The sequence below is a fragment of the Pseudorasbora parva genome, chromosome 7, assembly GCF_024679245.1.
Source record: "Pseudorasbora parva isolate DD20220531a chromosome 7, ASM2467924v1, whole genome shotgun sequence".
Classification (NCBI taxonomy): Eukaryota; Metazoa; Chordata; class Actinopteri; order Cypriniformes; family Gobionidae; genus Pseudorasbora; species Pseudorasbora parva.
Window position 1 is genome coordinate 18,422,160 of NC_090178.1, and position 20,662 is coordinate 18,442,821.

The following is a 20,662-nucleotide window of genomic DNA, read 5'->3' on the forward strand; positions in this document are numbered from 1 at the left end:
TAAATGCGTTAAAAGTTTATCAGTTAAAATATACATTTGTTTATCATAACTTTACTGTTGTATGGGATAGGAACGTTTAATTTCATGTTAAGTTTCTGATCGGTCAGAAGTTCTGCGAACACGCCACGGTCACATTGGATTTAATCTACTGTCTATGGATTTAATGACTGAAGTCAAGTGATAATTTAAGATACGTAACGTAATGAGATGCAGTTATGTACTCCAAGAAATTTGCACGATTAGCTTTTGGGCTGTTAGCAGAATCAACGTTTATAAGCCGGTTAACCAGAAATGTGTCCTCTAAAGTGAAACCTTTGCGGTCTCTGTGCAGCTGGACAGTGTGTCAGCATCACCGACAGAAGAATCTGCTGTCAAACGGGTGAGACCGATTTAATCAAGTTAACAAGCGAATATACAGTTAATGCATGTATAAATTTCTTTCTGTTTAATAGGCCAGTTTTCGTTGAGCGTTCGTTGAGTTTTTGTTTACTTGCGGATCACGATGACCTATGATTTAAGGATTTTAACATTAGTTTCCTCCTGCAGCTTGACCCGTCTAAATGTCCGCACGGTTTCCCGGAGTACTCTCGACCCCGCCGAGGTACGGAAGTTTCAGGCCATGGCGAGCAAGTGGTGGGACTTGCAGGGCGATTTTTCAGCCCTGCACTCCATGAATGACCTGAGAGTGCCTTTCATACGGTGTGTACATCTACCCGCTTTTCTACTAATAAATGGCATTACAGCACTTTACTATCAGCGAGTTTAGGTACTTATTTATAATACTGACCTTAACATATAAGTTACATTTTTACCGCTCCTTCAATTTTGAATTTAGTATATATATTTCATATATTTGTATTTTTATATTATATATGTATTTTATATATATATATATTAAATACACACACTCACCTAAAGGATTATTAGGAACGCCATACTAATATTGTGTTTAAACCCTCTTTCACCTTCAAAACTGCCTTAATTCTACGTGGCATTGATTCAACAAGGTGCTGAAAGCATTCTTTAGAAATATTGGCCCATATTGATAGGATAGCCTCTTGCAGTTGATGGAGATTTGTGAATGCACATCCAGGGCACGAAGCTCCCGTTCCACCACATCCCAAAGATGCTCTATTGGGTTGAGATCTGGTGACTGTGGGGGCCATTTTAGAACAGTGAACTCACTGTCATTATCAAGGAACCAATTTGAAATAATTCGAGCTTTGTGATATGGTGCATTATCCTGCTGGAAGTAGCCATCAGAGGGTGGGTACATGGTGGTCATAAAGGGATGGACATAGTCAGAAACAATGCTCAGGTAGGCCATGGCATTTAAATGATGCCCAATTGGCACTAAGGGGCCTAAAGTGTGTCAAGAAAACATCCCCCACACCATTACACCATCACCACCAGCCTGCACAGTGGTAACAAGGCATGATGGATCCATGCGCTCATTCTGTTTACACCAAATTCTGACTCTACCATCTGAATGTCTCAACAGAAATCGAGACTCATCAGACAAGGCAACATTTTTCCAATCTTCAACTGTCCAATTTTGGCGAGCTTGTGCAAATTGGAGCCTCTTTTCCCTATTTGTAGTGGAGATAAGTGGTGCCCGGTGGGGTCTTCTGCTGTTGTAGCCCATCCGACTCAAGGTTGTGTGTTGTGGCTTCACAAATGCTTTGCTGCATACCTTGGTTGTGGATACTGGATGTTTTTCCCTTTTCACACCATTCTTTGTAAACTCTAGAAATGGTTGTGCGTAAAAAATCCCAGTAACTGAGCAGATCGTGAAATATTCAGACTGGCCTGTCTGGCACCAACAACCATGCCACGCTCAAAATTGCTTAAATCACCTTTCTTTTCCATTCTGACATTCAGTTTGGAGTTCAGGAGATTGTCTTGATCAAGACCACTCCCCTAAATGTTTGTTGAAGCAACTGCCATGTGATTGGCTAATTAGATAATTGCATTAATGAGAAATTGAACAGGTGTTCCTAAAAATCCTATAGGGGTGAGTGTGTGTGTAATATATATATATATATATATATATATATATATATATATATATATATATATATATATATATATATATATATATATATATATATATATATATATATATATATATATATATATATATATATATAGCTCAACCAGTAGAGCGTGGCACTAGCAATGCCAAGGTCATGGGTTCGATTCCCAGGGAAAGCAAGAATTGATAAAAATGTAAAAAGTGTTCCTTAAAAAATGCAATGTAAGTCGCTTTGGATAAAAGCGTCTGCCAAATGCATGAATATATATGAATATATATATATATATATATATATATATATATATATATATATATATATATATATAATTTATTTTAATATATATTATTCTGGCTATTACATGGCTATAAAAAATATGGAAGGGACTGGATTATTAATACATCCCTAGCTTAAAATAGTTTTATATAAAGAATAGAATGTAACTTCTTGAAAGAGTTTTATGTTTTCCTACTGTAATCTCTTATCAACTCTCTACAATGCTAGTAAATCACTCGCATATGCGACTAAATCTTCACCTTGGGCGACTAAATGATGTCTAAGTAATGTCATTAGCCATTGCCTAATAAATTCATAGATTTTGTTTGTGCGTTAGAGGTGAAGTATAAGTTTAGCATAGATATATTTTCATTTTCTGAACATTGACTGAGCATTTTAGAGTTTCGCATCTCCGTCAAGCGATCTATACTATATTAATTCAGCTCAATGGATACGCAGCATACCTGTATTTGACGTGACATAATCTCTAGTGTGAAGACGCACGCCTTGCCTAGGCCGTCGCTTTGCTGAAAGAATCTTACATACCACGCAGAATGGACGTGCTTTTCTTTGTTGTATTTTCCTTTGAAAATAATGGAGTTGATTTGGAATTATTCAGCTTTTAAGAACAAGCTAAATATATTTCTTATTAGTCAATGTTCAAAATGGCTGTAAAATATTAGTTTGTTCAAGAGTATTTTAATGAACAGAGCACTCAATAGAACAGCAGTTACTTGAATTAGAAATCTTATATTAGTGCAGAATAAAAATATACATTTCTTTAAAATATTTTCTTCAAAGGAATCATCTGAACCAAATAATTTCTATTAATCAGAGTCAGTCTGTGCTATCAATAGTACTAGTATCTATTCTAGTAGCATGTCCACAGATAGAAAGCAGAAGCTTCTGCCTCATGTCCAGGTAATGGTGATTAGGATGAAAGGGTGAAGACAGCAGCTAGAGAACAGCGATTATGCAGCATGTCTGATTCTTCTCTCGGCAGCTGTTTCCGTGAGAGTCAGGATGTATATTGAGATTGTCATTGTAAGGTTTTCCCCCCGTCTCCTGGAATTTCTTCCGCTTCCCTGAACACGGCATCAGTTATATCGGTGATGAGTACACAGCGTATTTGCAGCTTGCGTGGGTATGGTGGTGCCCTGGGGGCTTGTTTAAATGAGGGACCTCAGTGCTGTTGCTGGTTATTATGTTGTACTTGAGGAGTGTGTGTTTTCAAGAGATCTGGCAGGGGATTCCTTCAAAGACTTGGGTTTTTTTGCCAGTGATGGGCTGAGTTAACAGGATTGGCAGTGAGCACCTCAGGCTGCTTTGGTCTGCAAGGCCTGTCCAAGCATTTGGGGAGAAACGTGAGGATGTTGCTTATGGGTCCAGCGAGACAAATAGCGAGGATGTACAAGTGCTTCAGGATGTCAAAGGCGTGTGTCTAGCCAGAGGGACTAGCAGTAATATATGTTTGTGACTCAAGAAGCACGTAGTGGAATTACATGCTGTGATTAGCTTCAGATTTTCTGTTTTGCGTCAGTCTGATGTTCGTCGCTTCAAAATTCTGCTTGACTGGACTGACAAGTCCTCTAGCCTAATGCCTTTTTAACCTCATTTTGTGACCTTTGACCTCGTTTCCAGGGATAATTTGTTGAATGTGCACGGCATCCAGCAGTTGGGCAAACCTCTGACTGGGCTCAGAATACTGGACGTTGGCTGTGGTGGAGGCGTGCTAAGTGAGGTAACTAGTGTTAATTATGAAAATTGTTAAAATGACTAGCTAGATAGAGATATTGAGTCATTTGTAATAGTTAATACAAGTCTGTTTACTGAATGGTATTTTCTTATTTGATCAGGTCTGGGATCAAAATAAAGCTCATGTTTGTTAGATTTGATAACATGAATTATTTTTTTAGCTGGCCACAAATGGTAACTGAAAACCTATCAACTGAATTACTTGATTAAAACAGACAGCTTCACGGCCAGTGAAGATAAACACTTTCTCTAGGCCGTCTGGGCTCAGAATACTGATCGTTGTTGTGTTTTGGTGAGGGTGAAGTTTTTTGAGTGTCCTGTCATGCAAAAGCTTATGTCAGAAGATCCCCTTTGAGGAACATCAGTGGTACAGACAACTGACTGGTTACTTCAGCCCCATTTCAGGAGCATTGCCCTGTCTGAACAGCAGAGGGAAGTGTGCAGTTTTTGTTGGTTTTTGTTTAGTTTTTTTATAAAGTACTTAATTAATATACTTATGTACTTCATTTTTATTACATTGGTCAGATAAACACAAAGGTGCATTGTTTTGCTTTGCTTAAAGGTGCAGTGTGTAATATCTTTGAGAATCTATTGACAGAAATGCCATATACTATACATGACTATGTTTTCAGTGGTGTATAAAGACCTTACATAATGAAATGTTATGAACCATTTCTATCTACATAGACCGGAGATCACCACACAGTAAAGTTAACATTTTGCGCCGCCATGTTTCTACAGTAGCCCTATATGGACAAACTTCTCTACAGAGCGCTAGCTACTCTCTGCTGTCTCAGACAACATCTTTGTCCTGTGTCGGCCACCTAAGCTTCTCTACATACTTCAAAAGGGAGGGCGGCTGTATTTCGCAACCTCATCGCTAAAATTAACAGAGTGCACCTTTAAACAGGGAACAGTCCCTGCTGTACATTAGTAAACAACCATTTTACATTGAAACTGAACAATTACACATTTTTTACTAGATTTTCTTTCCCATTTAAATTGTGCTTGCTAATCCAAAATCTCAGTCCTGTGGATAAGTGTTATTTTTATTATTATTTACATACTATTATAGTAATAGTATAGTATTATTATTATGTATAGTATAGTATAGTATAGTATAGTATAGTATAGTATAGTATAGTATAGTATAGTATAGTATATAGTATTTGATCCGCGAGTAACATTAACCTTTCTCAGCCACTAGGGAGGCTAGGAGCAGATGTCCTGGGAATTGACCCAGTGGAGGATAGTGTGCGGACCGCAGAGCTGCACTCCTCCTACGATCCCGAATTGTGGGAGAGAGTTCGCTATCAGGCCTGCACCCTGGAAGACCTCGCTGAGGAGGAAGTCGAGGGATTTCATGCCGTAGTGGCATCTGAGGTGGTGGAACATCTGGCTGACCTGGATGCCTTTGCCAGCTGCTGCCTGCAGGTGTTGAAGGTGTGAACACACAACATCACTGATCTCTAAAACAATGACAGTAGCCCAGAGTAACAGTAAGATTCTCAGCAGGGAGAACCGAATGGATGGATTTAATCTTCTGGGTCAGTGTGTCGGAGGTCTTCCTAAAGAGTTACTCCAAATCCCCATAATCTTTCCTAATCCATTTATTAAGAGGCACTTTCGTCAGCCTGTTTCTGTTAGGCTTTTGTCCCTTTCGGTTAATAGATTAAATATAATATATTATATAATATAATATAATCATATCATATCATTCAATTTATATGTGTATACATACACAAGTTTGTCAATATCCCTTTTACAGTCTATATCCCCTAAACTAACCTTATTTTTTTATAGGAGATAACGTGCTAGAAATATAAATTAATATTTAAATAAAACTTGATTGAAAACTGAGATTGTTTGCTAAACTAATGTGAGCTGGTGTTGTCTTTCAGCCTGGTGGCTCTCTTTTCATTACCACTATTAACAAAACCAACCTGTCCTACGTTTTTGGGATTGTGGCAGCGGAGCAGCTTTTAAGAATTGTACCGAGTGGCACTCATGACTGGGAGAAATTCATCAGCCCAGAGGATCTGGAGCGACTGCTGGAGTCTTGTGAGTGCCATCTCTGACTCCCATTTCTCTCTTACTATCATTTATTGATCGGTTTCTGGGTGTTACCCCTCCACTTTTCTTTCATCGATCTCCTTTGCTGTTTTAATAACAGCTTGTTGGAAAAAAGCTGGTATGCATTGCGTAACTGCTCAATATGATCTAAATTTCCACTGCTACAGTGTTTATTGTGCAGCTGCCTTTGTTACTTTACTGTCGTTCTGTTTCACTCTATCCCAGTTGGTTTCTACGTGGAGGCTATCAGAGGCATGATGTACAATCCTCTCACAGGAGCATGGAGCTGGCAGCAGAGCACTGCCATCAACTACGCTTTGCATGCAGTCAAACGCAAAGAAGAGCCTCAGCCTGACCGGGTCTGGGCTGAGACTGAGAATCTGGATGAGCTAGGCCGAGCCGCAAGATACAGTTGAGCTTTCTTCTGTGTCGGGTGGAACTGCTATCAAACAGACTTCTGCTCCAGGATAGAGTGTGATCTCAAAATGTTGCATATTGCATTGCTGAACCAGTAATAATTCTTTGCCTTGCGTTCCTTGAGAAAACATTTTATCAGACGCATGATTCATAAAGCATCGTTTATGAAGCTCTTGGTAAGATGAGAATGAGGTTCAGGCTTTTAAAGATTCTTCAATGTATATTCACCACAATATACTTGTGTGTTTTATGGTGATGATCTCTGGTTGGTTCATGTCAGAGGTCAAATAAGACAGCGAGAATGATATAATGAATTTTTTTTTTTTGATGGCACTTAAAGTGTAAGTGTACATAATAAAATGGAAACAAAGAACAGATCTGATGAGTTGCGTAATTGAGTGTTTTATTCAACCTGAACAAATTTCTATTTTGAGCACATTTACTTTGAGTCAAATCAATTATGGTAACTTTCATATGTACATAAATATAGACATATAAATAAAACAGCCAAAAGCCTTCTATATCAGCTTCATGTTTAACCATAAGAATAGAAAGCACAATAAAAATGACCACTATGACTAGTTTTTTTTAATGAGTGTTGTTATTATTATGATGAATCATTTTAATGCCACAGTTATATTTATCAATTTTTTTAAACCAGATTTGTCAGAGCATTTACAAATATATATATTACAATATTTATATATAAAATGATTATTTACATACTCCCAATTTTGTGTATGTATATATATATATATATATATATATATATATATATATATATATATATATATATATATATATATATATATATGCACTGTGAAAAATCTTAATGATATATAGACACATACACATAATGAATATTTTATATATATATATATATATATATATATATATATATATATATATATATATATATATATATATATAATAAAGATATGATAATATATCTTTAAATCAAAGTCAAAGTGCAGAACATAACTGAAAGGTAAAAAAGGATTAGGAATTCAAAAACATATATATAATGTTTTTGAATTCATATATATATATATATATATCTTTATTTGACAGTGGACAATAAAATATTACTCCAGAATTAGCTACACAGCTAAATTTCATATATATATATATATATATATATATATATATATATATATATATATAATAGCCAAAAGTATTGGAACACCCCTCCAGCTGCATCCAAGCCTTAAATCACCATCATGACTCATCACGCTTCTCTGTCTAGCAATCTGATGGACTAATCTGTTTTTTTCAGTTGCCAGGAGAATGGTACTTGCCTGACTGCATTGTGCCAAGTGTAAAGAGGGGGATTATGGTGTGGGGTTATTTTTCAGGGGTTGGGCTTTGCCCGCTTTGCCCCTTAGTTCCACTGAAATTAACTCATGTGTCAGCATACCAAGACATTTTGGGCAATTTCATGCTCCCAATTTTGTGGATACAGTTCTGGGCTAGCCCCTTCCTGTTCCAACATGACTGCTCACCAGTGCACAAAGCAAGGACATGAGATATAAGATATTTGTGTGAAGGAACTTGACTGGCCTTTGGGATGAATTAGAGCGGCGACTGCAAGCAAGGTCTTCTCAACCAACATCAGTGCCTGACCTCACAAATGTGCTTCTAGAAGAATGGTCAAAAATTCCTATAAACACACTTATAAACTTTGTGGAAAGCCTTCCCAGAAGATTTGAAGAATGGGATGTCATTAAAGTTCATGTGCATGTAAAGGCAGACGTTCCAAAACTTTTGCCAATATAGTAGGCCTATATATACAATAAAAAACCTGAATGTGATTATTTGCTTAGTTCCCATGTGTGATGCGCCGTGACGTCACTCAGCTCCAGCACAGCAACAAAGGAGGATGCGGAGCTGCGTGCGGGAGCCAAATCCCGTTAAAATTCCTTTTTGTTGCTTTACGAGGCTGACATAGCTCGCAACCATGTAACAGTTATCCATATTTATATGGATAAATGAAGTGGCGTAGGATTCGTTGGAGGAAGCGGGGGGAGAGAGATAATGTACTGGGTTGCTGGTTTCGCCTCCTCCCGGTCGTTCGTGGTTGATCTCGGCCGGAATCAGAGCCCGTCCTTCGGGTTGTGTGGCTCTGATGATCGTCACTTATTTTATGGGTACATAGTTGCCGTCCCTGTGCAGGATTTCGGTAAGATAATGTCGGGATTGGTATCGGATTCCTGGTGGAGGAAGACGCTTTACATCACCGGAGGTGCCCTGCTGGCTGCGGCTGCGTATCTACTGCACGAGCTGCTCTCCATCAGGTCAGTGCTTTGGCCTGTGTGTCACATGACATATTAAATGACCATATGTTATTGTTTGTAATATCTCATCATAAATACTTAATACATTTGAAGCTGGCTAGCGGAAAATGTAAATATGAGGCTACGCATAGCGGTGCCAGTTCCAGTGAGTGTCTCCGTGTTTTCTTTGAGCTCGTGCCCGCTGGGTTGCATCAAGTCACGTTTCTAAATTAAATGCACAAATTGTTTTTTTGGCCGCACTGGAGCATATGAAAACGCCCTGTCGTGTTTACATTGGCGTAGAACAACAGCACCTTAATACATTTGTTCCAAGTGTAAATGAAGCGTCATATTATGCGGCACGTGATCGTGACTGTTTACTTCACTGGATCGCGATGTCCTTGAGTTGTGTTGTACAAGCGACCTTTCTTATCTGGCCCATTTAGCTAATAAATTCAGGTGGGCTGTTGGAAGTCTTAATGTACAGACTGTTTAATGTGGCAACAGACGTTCTCATCCTCATACAATAGCCTAGTACTTCACTGGGGGGTTTCAGCACCACAAGCAGTGGACAGCGTCATGTTAGAGCCCTCAGCTCTGCAGCATTCAATACATACGGATGCTTTACGCTTTATTATCTGTTCAGTTTGTCATAGAATAAAAATTATTATTTGGTGTTGACGTAAAAAGACAAAAATGTGTAATAAACAAAAGACATAAATATACATTATTAGTGCATAAGAATGTTCATATTAGAGTTCCAAGGAAGCTTAAAGCTGAGAGGATGAGTGAGTGGAGTCCTTATAAAACTTAATGGCCTTTTATATTAATTGTGAAAATAGGTCCTGGAGTGAGTTGTTTTGGCCTGGTTAATGACTTGTCAGTTTGTTAACTCTGAGAATTACATTCCACAAAACAATACATAAGGGAATCTTAATTTTGTCAAGAGTATTTTGTCAACTACCTTTCTTTTATCATCATGGTTAATTACAGACCTGCAGGTGTATATTGTATAATCATTGTGCAAATTAATCTCCAATTTCACACTTAAACAGTGTTATTATTTGGAAATCTGCATTTGTTGTTGGCTCTTTGAGTGTAGAAATGAGAGATTTGTCCTGTTTTAGATTATGTATTGTGATCGAAGATATGTATACTGCTGTTGTTTGTAAAATTGCTTGTGATCAGAATAGGACTAGGTTGTGTTATTTTGAAAGCTCAAACTTGTATAAGGTTGTATAATAAGATCTGCCTCTGTCCTCCCAGACATATGCTGCTGTTTCCACATAATTATAGTATAAGGTGTCTTCCACATGCACTCCACAAGATTTTTGGGGACTAAATAGCTCATTTTAAGGCTACATTGTGTTCCTGTAAAACCATTTGCTGGCAGTACTTCAACTAGTAAAGTATGCTACTTTGAAAAGCCAATGTGATGTGTATATATATATATATATATATATATATATATATATATATATATATATATATATATATATATATATATATATATATATATAGATAGATAGATAGATAGATAGATAGATAGATAGATAGATAGATAGATAGACAGACAGACAGACAGACAGACAGACAGACAGACAGACAGACAGACAGACAGACAGACAGACAGATAGATAGATAGATAGATAGATAGATAGATAGATAGATAGATAGATAGATAGATCAGACATGTCATGTAACAGCTTTACATGTATTTATTTGTCATGTTTTTACACACACACACACACACACACACACACACACACACACACACACACACACACACACACACACACACACACACACACACCTTTGCACTCTTTGTTATATTGCAGCCATTTAAGTTCATTTTTTTCTCATTAATGTACACACAACCATATATTGACAGAAAAACACAGAATTGTTGACATTTTTGCAGATTTATTTAAAAAAAGAAAAACTGAAATATCAATGGTCCTATGCATTCAGACCCTTTGCTCAGTATTTAGTAGAAGCTCCCTTTTGACCCAATTCAGCCATGAGTCTTTTTGGGAAAGATGCAACAAGTTTTTCCACACCTGGATTTGGGGATCCTCTTCCATTCTTCCTTTCAGATCCTCTCCAGTTCTTTCAGGTTGGATGGTAACCGTTGGTGGACAGTCATTTTCAGGTCTCTCCAGAGATGCTCAATTGGTTTTATGTCAGGGCTCTGGCTGGGCCATTCAAGAACAGTCACAGAGTTGTTGTGAAGCCACTCTTGAGTCTTCAGCACTCTAGAGAAGTTTTCTTCCAGGATATCCTTGTACTTGGCCGCATTCATCTTTCCATTGATTGCAACCAGTCGTCCTGTCCCTGCAGCTGAAAAACACCCCCACAACATGATGCTGCCACCCTCATGCTTTACTTTTGGGATTGTATTGGACAGGTGATGAGCAGTGCTTGGTTTTCTCCACACATACCGCTTAGAATTAAGGCCAAAAATGTATATATTGGTCTTATCAGACCATATAAGCTTATTTCTCACCATCTTGGAGTCTTTCAGGTGTTTTTTTGTTTTTTTAGCAAACTACATGTGCACTTTCATGTGTCTTGCACTGAGGAAAGGCTTCCGTTCAGGCCACTCTGCCATAAAGCCCTGACTGGTGAAGGGCTGCACTGTAGGTTGACTTTCTTCAACTTTCTCCCATCTCCCGACTGCATCTCTGGAGCTCAGCCACAGTGATCTTTAGGTTCTTCTTTACCTCTCTCACCAAGGCTCTTCTCCCCCGATTGCTCAGTCTGGCCGGACGGCCAACTCTAGGAAGGGTTCTGGTCATCCCAAACGTCTTCCATTTAAGGATTATAGAGGCCACTGTGCTCTTATGAACCTTAAGAGCAGCAGAATTATTTTGTAACCTTGGCCAGATCTATGCCTTGCCACAATTCTGTCTCTGAGCTCTTCAGGCAGTTTTTTTGACCTTCTTATTATCATTTGCTCTGACATGCACTGTGAGCTGTAAGGTCTTATATAGACAGGTGTGTGACTTTCCTAATCAAGTCCAATCAGTATAATTAAACGCAGCTGGACTCAAATGAAGGCGTAGAACTTTCCCAAGGACTATCAGAGGAAACGGACAGCAACTGAGATAAATATATGAGTGTCACAGTAAAGGGTCTGAATACTTAGGGCCATGTGATATTTCAGTTTTTCTTTTGAAATAAATAAACAAATCTGTGTTTTTCTGTCAATATGGGGTGCTGTGTGTACATTAATGAGGAATAAATTACCTACTCTGAATACTTTCTGTACCCACTGTGTGTGTGTGTGGTGTGTGTGGTGTGTGTGTGTGTGTGTGTGTGTGTGTGTAAGTGTGTGTGTGTGTGTGTGTGTGTGTGTGTGTGTGTGTGTGTGTGTGTGTGTGTGTGTGTGTGTGTGTGTGTGTGTGTGTGTGTGTGTGTGTGTGTGTGTGTGTGTGTGTGTAGATTTACAATCTATTGTGGATCATCTCCTTACAGGAAAGAGCAAGAGTTGGATTCTAAAGACACCATCATCCTTCACCAGTTCTCCAGGCCAAAACACGGGGTGCCAAGCCTGTCACCTTTCTGCCTCAAAATGGAGACATATCTGCGCATGGTTGATCTGCCCTATCAAGTATGCATGAAGGAGCAGTGTGGATTATGGTGTCCATTTCTTTTGATCAGTGGTTACATGTAGTTATTGGAAGTTGCAACATCTGCTGTTAAAATGTCAATGAAATTCATGAAAGCCCTTAGAAAATAGGATTTTTTTTTTTCATTCACATCCAGATGTTCCAGAATAAAGAAAATGATTATTATTATTATTGTTATTTACATCTTTTCACCCTCATTATATTTTTTTCATTGCAGAATTACTTTGACGGAAGCCTCTCTTCCCAGGGCAAGATGCCTTGGGTTGAGTATAACTACGAGCAGGTATGTGGAACTGAATTTATAATTGACTTTCTGGAGGAGAAACTTGGTGTGAGCTTGAACAAGAGTCTGAGCACTCAGGAGCAGGCGGTAGCGCGGGCCATCACCACGATGGTGGAGGAACACTTTTACTGGTGAGTCATGTGCTGGCATTCAGAATGAGTCACTCTCCTGCTACTGAGCCATTGCTAGAATGTGAGGGACAAATGTGCATTAACTAATTATTGACTAGAGCAGTGGTTTTCAAAGTCAAAGACAGCAGGCCTCCCTTCTAACACAACATGCACAATGGCAACCCCCAACACCCCCACCCCCCAAACCAAATGATACTTCATGCTATAAACTGCACTGTATGAATTACATATACAAAGATTATACTTCTACATATCACTGAAGCTATGAAAGAAATTTAGTAAGGAGAAATGAATTATTTTCTTTTTTCTTTTGTTGTTTGAATTAACATTAACAGCCTATATGAGGCTGCTGCCATGCTGACCATAAGCATGGATTCAATATAGTGAACTTTTCTGTTAATTTTTACTTTACTTCATTTGATCTTTAAAACTTTAAAGATCTTTTACATTCACAAACAGCTTTATTACACACATGAAAGGTATTATCTGAAAAAGCATAATGGGGCATTTTAAAAATTTGAAATATAATTCTATACAAAAATAATTAATAGCCAAACTTATAAATCAAGATTCATCATTTAGATAAGTGAATGTATTTCAATTTATAATTAAAGGATATCAATAAAATGATCATCAGTTAAATGAAATACATATTTTTTTAACTCCAAAAATATGTATATATCATTCTATCGAATAGTAAGGCTTTTCTTTTTGTCTGAATTTTAGACTTGGTACTTATTTGATTAAGTATCATGACGGAAGAGTCATGACGGATTTTAACTAGACCTTAATTATTAGTAATCTTCATCATTGTAAGATTTCAATCCTTGAAAAATAGACATTTCTGTTTGCATAATAAATTCCATAGTCTGTAGAGTCCATAATAGTAATGCAATAAAATAGTAAATATGCATAATTAGCTTGGAGTGTACAGCTGGCATGATTTACAGGGCAGGCATCAGGTTTATAAAATGAATGACTTGTGTTGTAAAATATCCTACACATTGGGTGTGTTAGTAAGCATTATACTGGAAAAAAATATCAAGCTGGGTGAAGAGCAGTGGAATAGACCTCTCTTTTCTTGCATCCTAATTTCCTCCTCTGAATTACTTTTGCATTATTAGCTTCCTTCAGATTATTAATTTTTTCTTGTGCATTCTGTATTCACATTGTCAGAAACACTTCACATTGTGCTAAATATAGGCTCCCACATGGCTATTGATTGAATAATTCAAGGGTTTGAATCTGTCCACCACGGAGTGGTGTAGTGTATGTCAGCTGAAAAGTTTGCTGAGCAAGGACATTTATTGAGCTATAAAGAGTTATGGATGTCATACTTGGGATATAGACAGAAAATCTTGTGGGTTTTGGTCAGGAAAATAACACACTTGACCGATTTAAATAAAATAACCTAGTAAAGTGAATATAATGTGTAGTGCACAGTACTGTATTATGTATACAGTTTAAAGTCCATGTTGATCAATGCAACATGGTTGAATAAAGTCATTACTTTTGGCTCAGAACTTACACACTGAAGCTTTGAATCTGATTTAAACCTGATGAAAGGCTGATTGTAAATTCCAAGTGGTGAGTTCAAAGCCGTGAACCCAAAGAGCGCTTGAAGCCATTTTGGAGTAACGGCTTTTATTAATGCATTGCCTAGTGTGCAAAGAAGTTAATTAGAAGACAGCTTTAATTAATTTGATTCAGATAATCACAGAGCAGAGAATTAATTCAAAGTTTAATCTCAAAGGCCAAACTGAGTTTGTTTTCTGTGTGATACTAAGGCTGCTATCAGTTATAATAAACTCTGAATTATAAATAAACCCATATTATGATGAATCGCTTGTGCTCGTGATCCATTATTTGTTGTGGATTTCCTCATTTTTAAGTTCTTTTCGATAAAAGCAGCTGCTAAAAGTATTATGCATTTAAAAATAGCCTACTACGGCATATACAAACATATTAGAGCACAGTAAGGTTTAAAATATGCTAGTCTAAACTGCATAATGCACAAAATCTTCTTTTTAAAGACTTAAGGTTTGAAAGCATAAAAAAATGGTTGTCTTCATTATATGACCTTTTTTGCCCCCACAGTACAAATGGCTCTCACCTCTAATTCTCTCTTCTCTTTATTGTCCTCACAGGACCATTGCATACTGTCAGTGGGTGGATAATGTTCAGGAGACTCAGAGGATGCTTGACCTTCCCGGACCCCTCAGTGACTTGCTCAAATGGATCCTGTGCCAACTGACTGGTGGGATTGTAAAGAGAGAGATGTACTGTCATGGCATTGGCTGCTTCACTAAAGAAGAGGTCTATGCCCTCATGGAGAAGGACATGCGCACACTGGCCACACTGCTAGGTGAGGAGAAAAAGAAATAAAGGTTTAAAGTTATACTTTGACAATAGCATGTTTTTGTGATGTGATCACAATATTTAAAGGTACACTATGTAACTTAAAAAACAAGAGATATTGTCCAACTGCTCCTTAAAAATTGACTACTAGGCTTTATAGATACAACCAGTTTAGATGGATAGGATCTCAAGCTGAAAATACATTTTAAACAGAAAAAAGGTCATGGTAACACTTTACAATAAGGTTTCATTAGTTAACATGAACTAATAATTACCTACACTACAGCATTTATTAATCTGTTAATGTTCATTTCAACATTTGCTAATACATACAAAAGTTGTATTTGTTAACATTAGTTAATACACTGTGAAGTAACATGAACAAACAATGAACAGCTGTATTTTTAGTAACTAACGTTAACAAATGGAGGGAGCCTATTCAAAACAAAGGCGTAGTTTGATGACGCCAAGTTTGAGCGCAGCATCTTGGGATATGTGGTCTTCACCTGACAGCCGGTAAAAAATAGGACTAGGGTGTGTTTAAAATGATGTAATGACATTAATCTGTTCGTTCGCTCGGTGGCTGCTGTGCCACTTGTTACACACTGCTAAGAGTAAAGTGTTTCAGCCAAATAAAACCAAAAACTGAGGGTAACACAAATATGATGCAATTGACAGGCGACTCCCTCTATGCTCCCGGCTCCATGGTTAAAATAGCAATTTTCTCACAATTTACAAATAGTTGGAAACATTTGTGGTATTGTAAGAACTCAACTGAACAAAATATGTAACACTGGCCTAGTGGTTTTTGGATATTTTACTGCAAAAATACTACATAGTGCACCAGTTTTAACAAAAATATTAAACTCCTTTTTAAAATTCTTAATTATCAGAAGAAATGTTTCCAAAAGACCAAATCAGCATATCATTTTTTTGATGTTTATCATTGACTAAATATATTTTAAAATATATTCAAGAATAGTTTTTTTTTAACTTGTACGATTATAATATTTCCCAGTATTGCTGTTTTTGAAAAAATAAATGCAGCCTTGGTGAGGATAGGACACTTATCATACTATACCCAAACTTTTGAACAGTAGTGTAACTATGATTCTTCCAGACCATAAAACTGTAATTAAATAGTTTTATGAAATATATAAGCCAATACTTTTTGTTCCTGCATGTTAGTATTATATAGCTAGACTGACAAGCCAGACCCACATCAAGACACTCGCTGCAAATTAGATTTGCCTAGAGTTAGATTAGATTAGGGTGCGTCTAGATTTCTAGGCTATCGTATAGCTCATGTGTCAGTGAAACTACACCTGTTACAAAACATTTAGACACTATTTGACATACTTGGTTGTAGTTTTGTGTAATCCATATCCATCTGATAACTGAATAAACTGAAGGTTAAATCTTTTCCTGTAATGGCTGTTTTAAGGCAATGTGTTTCTGAACCAATCTTAAAGAAGTCTGTCATTTTCTTACATTATGGCTTGGGGTTGATATTTGTTTTCTGGCCTGCCAGGGGATAAGAAGTACATCATGGGTCCCAAGCTGTCCAGCGTGGATGCCACAGTGTTCGGTCACCTTGCACAAGCCATGTGGACGCTACCTGGCACACGACCTGAGCAGCTTATTAAAGGTGAGTAAGAACTCACAGCTGCAGCTTTGCATTCCTAATAGAAACATACAATGCTCCGCATCAGCCAAATTAAAACAAGTAGTAATATTTGGAGAACAAATGGGAGATATGTGCATGTGGAGTTTTGATGGAGTTTGTTATCTAAAGGGACAGATTGTCCGTTATTACTCAACCTACACAAGTTTAGGTATGTTGGTGATAGTATTGTTTCAGAATATTTAACATAAAGTGCACGAGTCATTTGAATTTTGTTTATGGTAATGTTAGGGGTTAACAGCTTATGACCCAAGACCAGTAGTGAAAAAATAAAGACCAAGAGGAGTGCAATTAATTAAAAGAATAATTTACTTAAAAATAGTTTACAGTTTCAACAGCAGAAGCCAGCTTCAAGTCTCACAAGGAGTTTGTAGGCCGCGCTCCCTCTCTCCTTGTCTTGTTGCCCTGCCCTATCGTTCATACAGTTGTCCCAACAGTTATACTGTTTTCAAGGTCTATCCACATCATTACTGCAAGGTGGATGATTCTGATTGGCTCAGAGAAAATGCATAGTCATGGTAAATTTCCACACATTTTCAATTAATCCGATGCACGTTTCCATAGACGTGTCACTTGTTGATGCTTTTATCCCAGAAATAGGCCCGTAGTGACCTTCTAGATCTGGAGCAGACGCCAGCTTGCCCAGAACAACAAGTCCACCCATCTCTTAGGGTGCCTATTGTACACCACCTCAACACTGATCTGTAACACAGAATTCTGCGCACATACACAGATACACAGTCTCTCCCAGGTTGGAGCTGATTAAGCTCCAGTTCTAACCAGTTCTTACCCAAACATACTGATAACATGTGCTTTCTTTCAGTGAGAGGTACAGACAATAGTACAGGTAATATTCATCTTGATTTTTTAGTGTTTCAGTAAAAGGAAATTTAAAAGGAATAAAATATAATAAATTAAGTGAAAGACAAATCAATATTTCATATCTGGAAGCTGAGGTAAGTGAGCAAACACTGTTTCTGCACTCCTGGCATATGAGGGGTGTGTGATGCCTCAAAAATCCAAACACACAATGCCTTGTTGCTTTTTGTTTTAGTGACACATCACACATCTCTAGGCCAGACCCTCAGTCACTCCTCAGTGAGCTTTAGAAAACACACTTTAGAAAACAAGAAACTAAAAGCAAAATCATAACTGGGAAGAATCATTAAAATAATATAGGAATTAATTAGTATATATATATATATATATATATATATATATATATATATATATATATATATATATATATATATATATATATATATATATATATATATATATATATACATCCTAATTAAATTCATAATCAAAGCCTTAATCAATATTTATCTTATCTTGTATTATTAATATGTACAGACTAATATGGATAAACTATTTTACATTTTTTGAGCCCTTGAATGGCAGTTTGTTGAACGCTATTATTCAGTTTATCCACTAGATGGCATTACAGGAATTTATTTATGTAACATGTCACATAGACAGAATGCTAATCCACCTCACCAGTATAGAAATATATGTTGCTGTATTATTTATTAAATAATACCCTCAACAGCAACAAACAAGTTCAGTGGGTTTCTATATAGAACACTAGAGTTCCTCACTCAATTTTAAAGAATCCCTTATGCCAAAAATATATTATATAAGGAGAAATGTAAACTTTTTGCATAATAATTTCATGTTCAACGTATTATTTAATTGTTATTATTGTGATAAATTATGTTTATGAGTTGTTTAATTCATAAAGTTTAATTAACATAAAAAAATAATTTAAACTAATTCCTGTGAATCCCTAAAAGTAACCTCTATATAAAGAAAAATGAATCATTCAGCTAACCCTGTTTGACATGTTTCATGAAAGCTACACAATAAATAATTACGTCTATCTGTCCACAGGAGAACTGATCAACCTCGCCATGTACTGTGAGCGCATACGGAGGAAGTTCTGGCCCGAGTGGTTTGTGGACTTAGAGGACTTCTGTTATGACAGCGACAACGACAGCAGCGGGACACCCACCTGCCTGCTGGACCTTGGTCTCTTTTCCAGGACAGACACTTTAGAGGAGAGTGATCTAAGCCTGCCCACAAACTCTCAAGACTCAGACCATTCTGGACACTCGCTCTCAGACTCTGACATTGAAGTAGATGGCTCAGATGTGGAGCAGGTCAAGGGTTAAATCTAATAGAGGTGTTTGAGTTTCATCTGCTGTATCATCTGGTGGCACTCAAAACTGATATTGATATTTCATGCCTGGATAAATCACACTTTGATGGACCTGAAGTAAAAACAAAATATGTGTATAAGAAATGACATGAGTCATGGACATGTACGCCTCAAGATTTACACCGCAAAAGTCGGACGCTGGCTTTAGTTCCCTTTGTGAGACGTGTAAAAGATCATTCTTGGACAGTTACCTTTATAAAAACATATCTTATCCATCTTTCTCAGATGTCTTAAATAACAGCTGTTCATTTGTCCACAGATTTAGTGTGGTTTTGAATTGGCTTTCATTTCATGTGAAATGCCACTCACTGAATTTGTAACACCCGTCGAAGTATTTCTATACATCTGTTTTCTCTCAAACGTTGAACAGAATCATGTAGTTAAACACTAGCTTGCATGATTCTAGGATGTTTGTGTGAGGTTGACGGTTTATTTAATTTTTTTGACAGGCTGATTTCCTTTGTGCAACCTTAAATGAAATCTGTGTGAATTCCTCGCTTCTGTTTAAATTCGGCATGAACAGAAATTGCAATAGTCTTTTCTTCCCTTTTATGATGTATATCTGAGTGAAATGGCTTCTCAAGCAAGTAAAAATTTAGGGCTGGACATTTTGTCCGTTGTTTGGATGATTGTGGTTTGCTATTGGTCGATCTCATGTGAGTGACAGGTTGTCCCGCCCTCACTGCAGCAAACACATCATCAGCTGAAAGAGGTAGGGGAAGTTATTTTGATTCAATTTTATGAGGGCACATGAATAGTTTATATATATATATATATATATATATATATATATATATATATATATATATATATATATATATATATATATATATATATATATATATATATATATATATATATATATATATATATATATATAAATACTGCAATATTCCATTAAAAGTTTTGACTTCATGGTGACTTTAAACATAATAATTTCTGTTCCCAGATCAGCTAAAGTAAAAATAGCATTTAATCCTAAATCTACCTGCTTAAACATACAATAAAAAAATGAGAATCCAATCTTCACAAATACATAGGCTAATACAATAGAATAGATCCCTTTCTGTCAATTTTATTTGTTATAGCTCCAGTGTGTGTCATCAGTGTCAGCTGACTCTTGATCAGTCTGAATGGTGCTTAATACCTGTGTGCCTGACTGCATTTATTTGTAAGTGTGTGACAGCCATTTCTCCTCTTCCCCATGTGTCTCTTTCTTTTTGATTCTGTAATAGACTTACAGAACATACTTCCATGTCACCACCAGAGGGCACTGTGACCATTCGCATATTGAGGTGGTCCTATGCAGCCACTTGTATGGCCGTTGCGGGCATCTCTTCAAGCTTCTGCCTTAAATATTAATAACAACAGTAAACCTCTAGTGAACACTAAACAGTCAGTATACATTTTATTTTTTCATGTGTCTGATTTGTGTACCAAAGTGTAGTGCGTGCAGATAAGCAGATTTGCCTTAGTTGAGGGAAAAATATCGTGATTAACAGCAGCATGATGAGATCACCCTATTT

General features: G+C 37.0%; 2 protein-coding genes across 2 annotated transcripts; both read left to right on the plus strand.

The window, feature by feature from the left end:
• The first annotated feature begins 65 nt into the window (after positions 1-65).
• On the plus strand, positions 66-6,936 carry coq3 (coenzyme Q3 methyltransferase). Its single transcript, XM_067448392.1, has 6 exons — positions 66-379; positions 547-699; positions 3,951-4,050; positions 5,265-5,507; positions 5,966-6,125; positions 6,363-6,936. Exons 1-6 carry the CDS (start codon positions 216-218, stop codon positions 6,551-6,553), a joined length of 1,011 nt encoding a protein of 336 aa, XP_067304493.1. The 5' UTR covers positions 66-215; the 3' UTR covers positions 6,554-6,936.
• Positions 6,937-8,406: 1,470 nt separating this feature from the next.
• On the plus strand, positions 8,407-19,747 carry faxcb (failed axon connections homolog, metaxin like GST domain containing b). Its single transcript, XM_067448393.1, has 6 exons — positions 8,407-8,848; positions 12,305-12,440; positions 12,677-12,873; positions 15,021-15,238; positions 16,763-16,879; positions 18,809-19,747. Exons 1-6 carry the CDS (start codon positions 8,589-8,591, stop codon positions 19,087-19,089), a joined length of 1,209 nt encoding a protein of 402 aa, XP_067304494.1. The 5' UTR covers positions 8,407-8,588; the 3' UTR covers positions 19,090-19,747.
• The last annotated feature ends 915 nt before the right edge of the window (positions 19,748-20,662 follow it).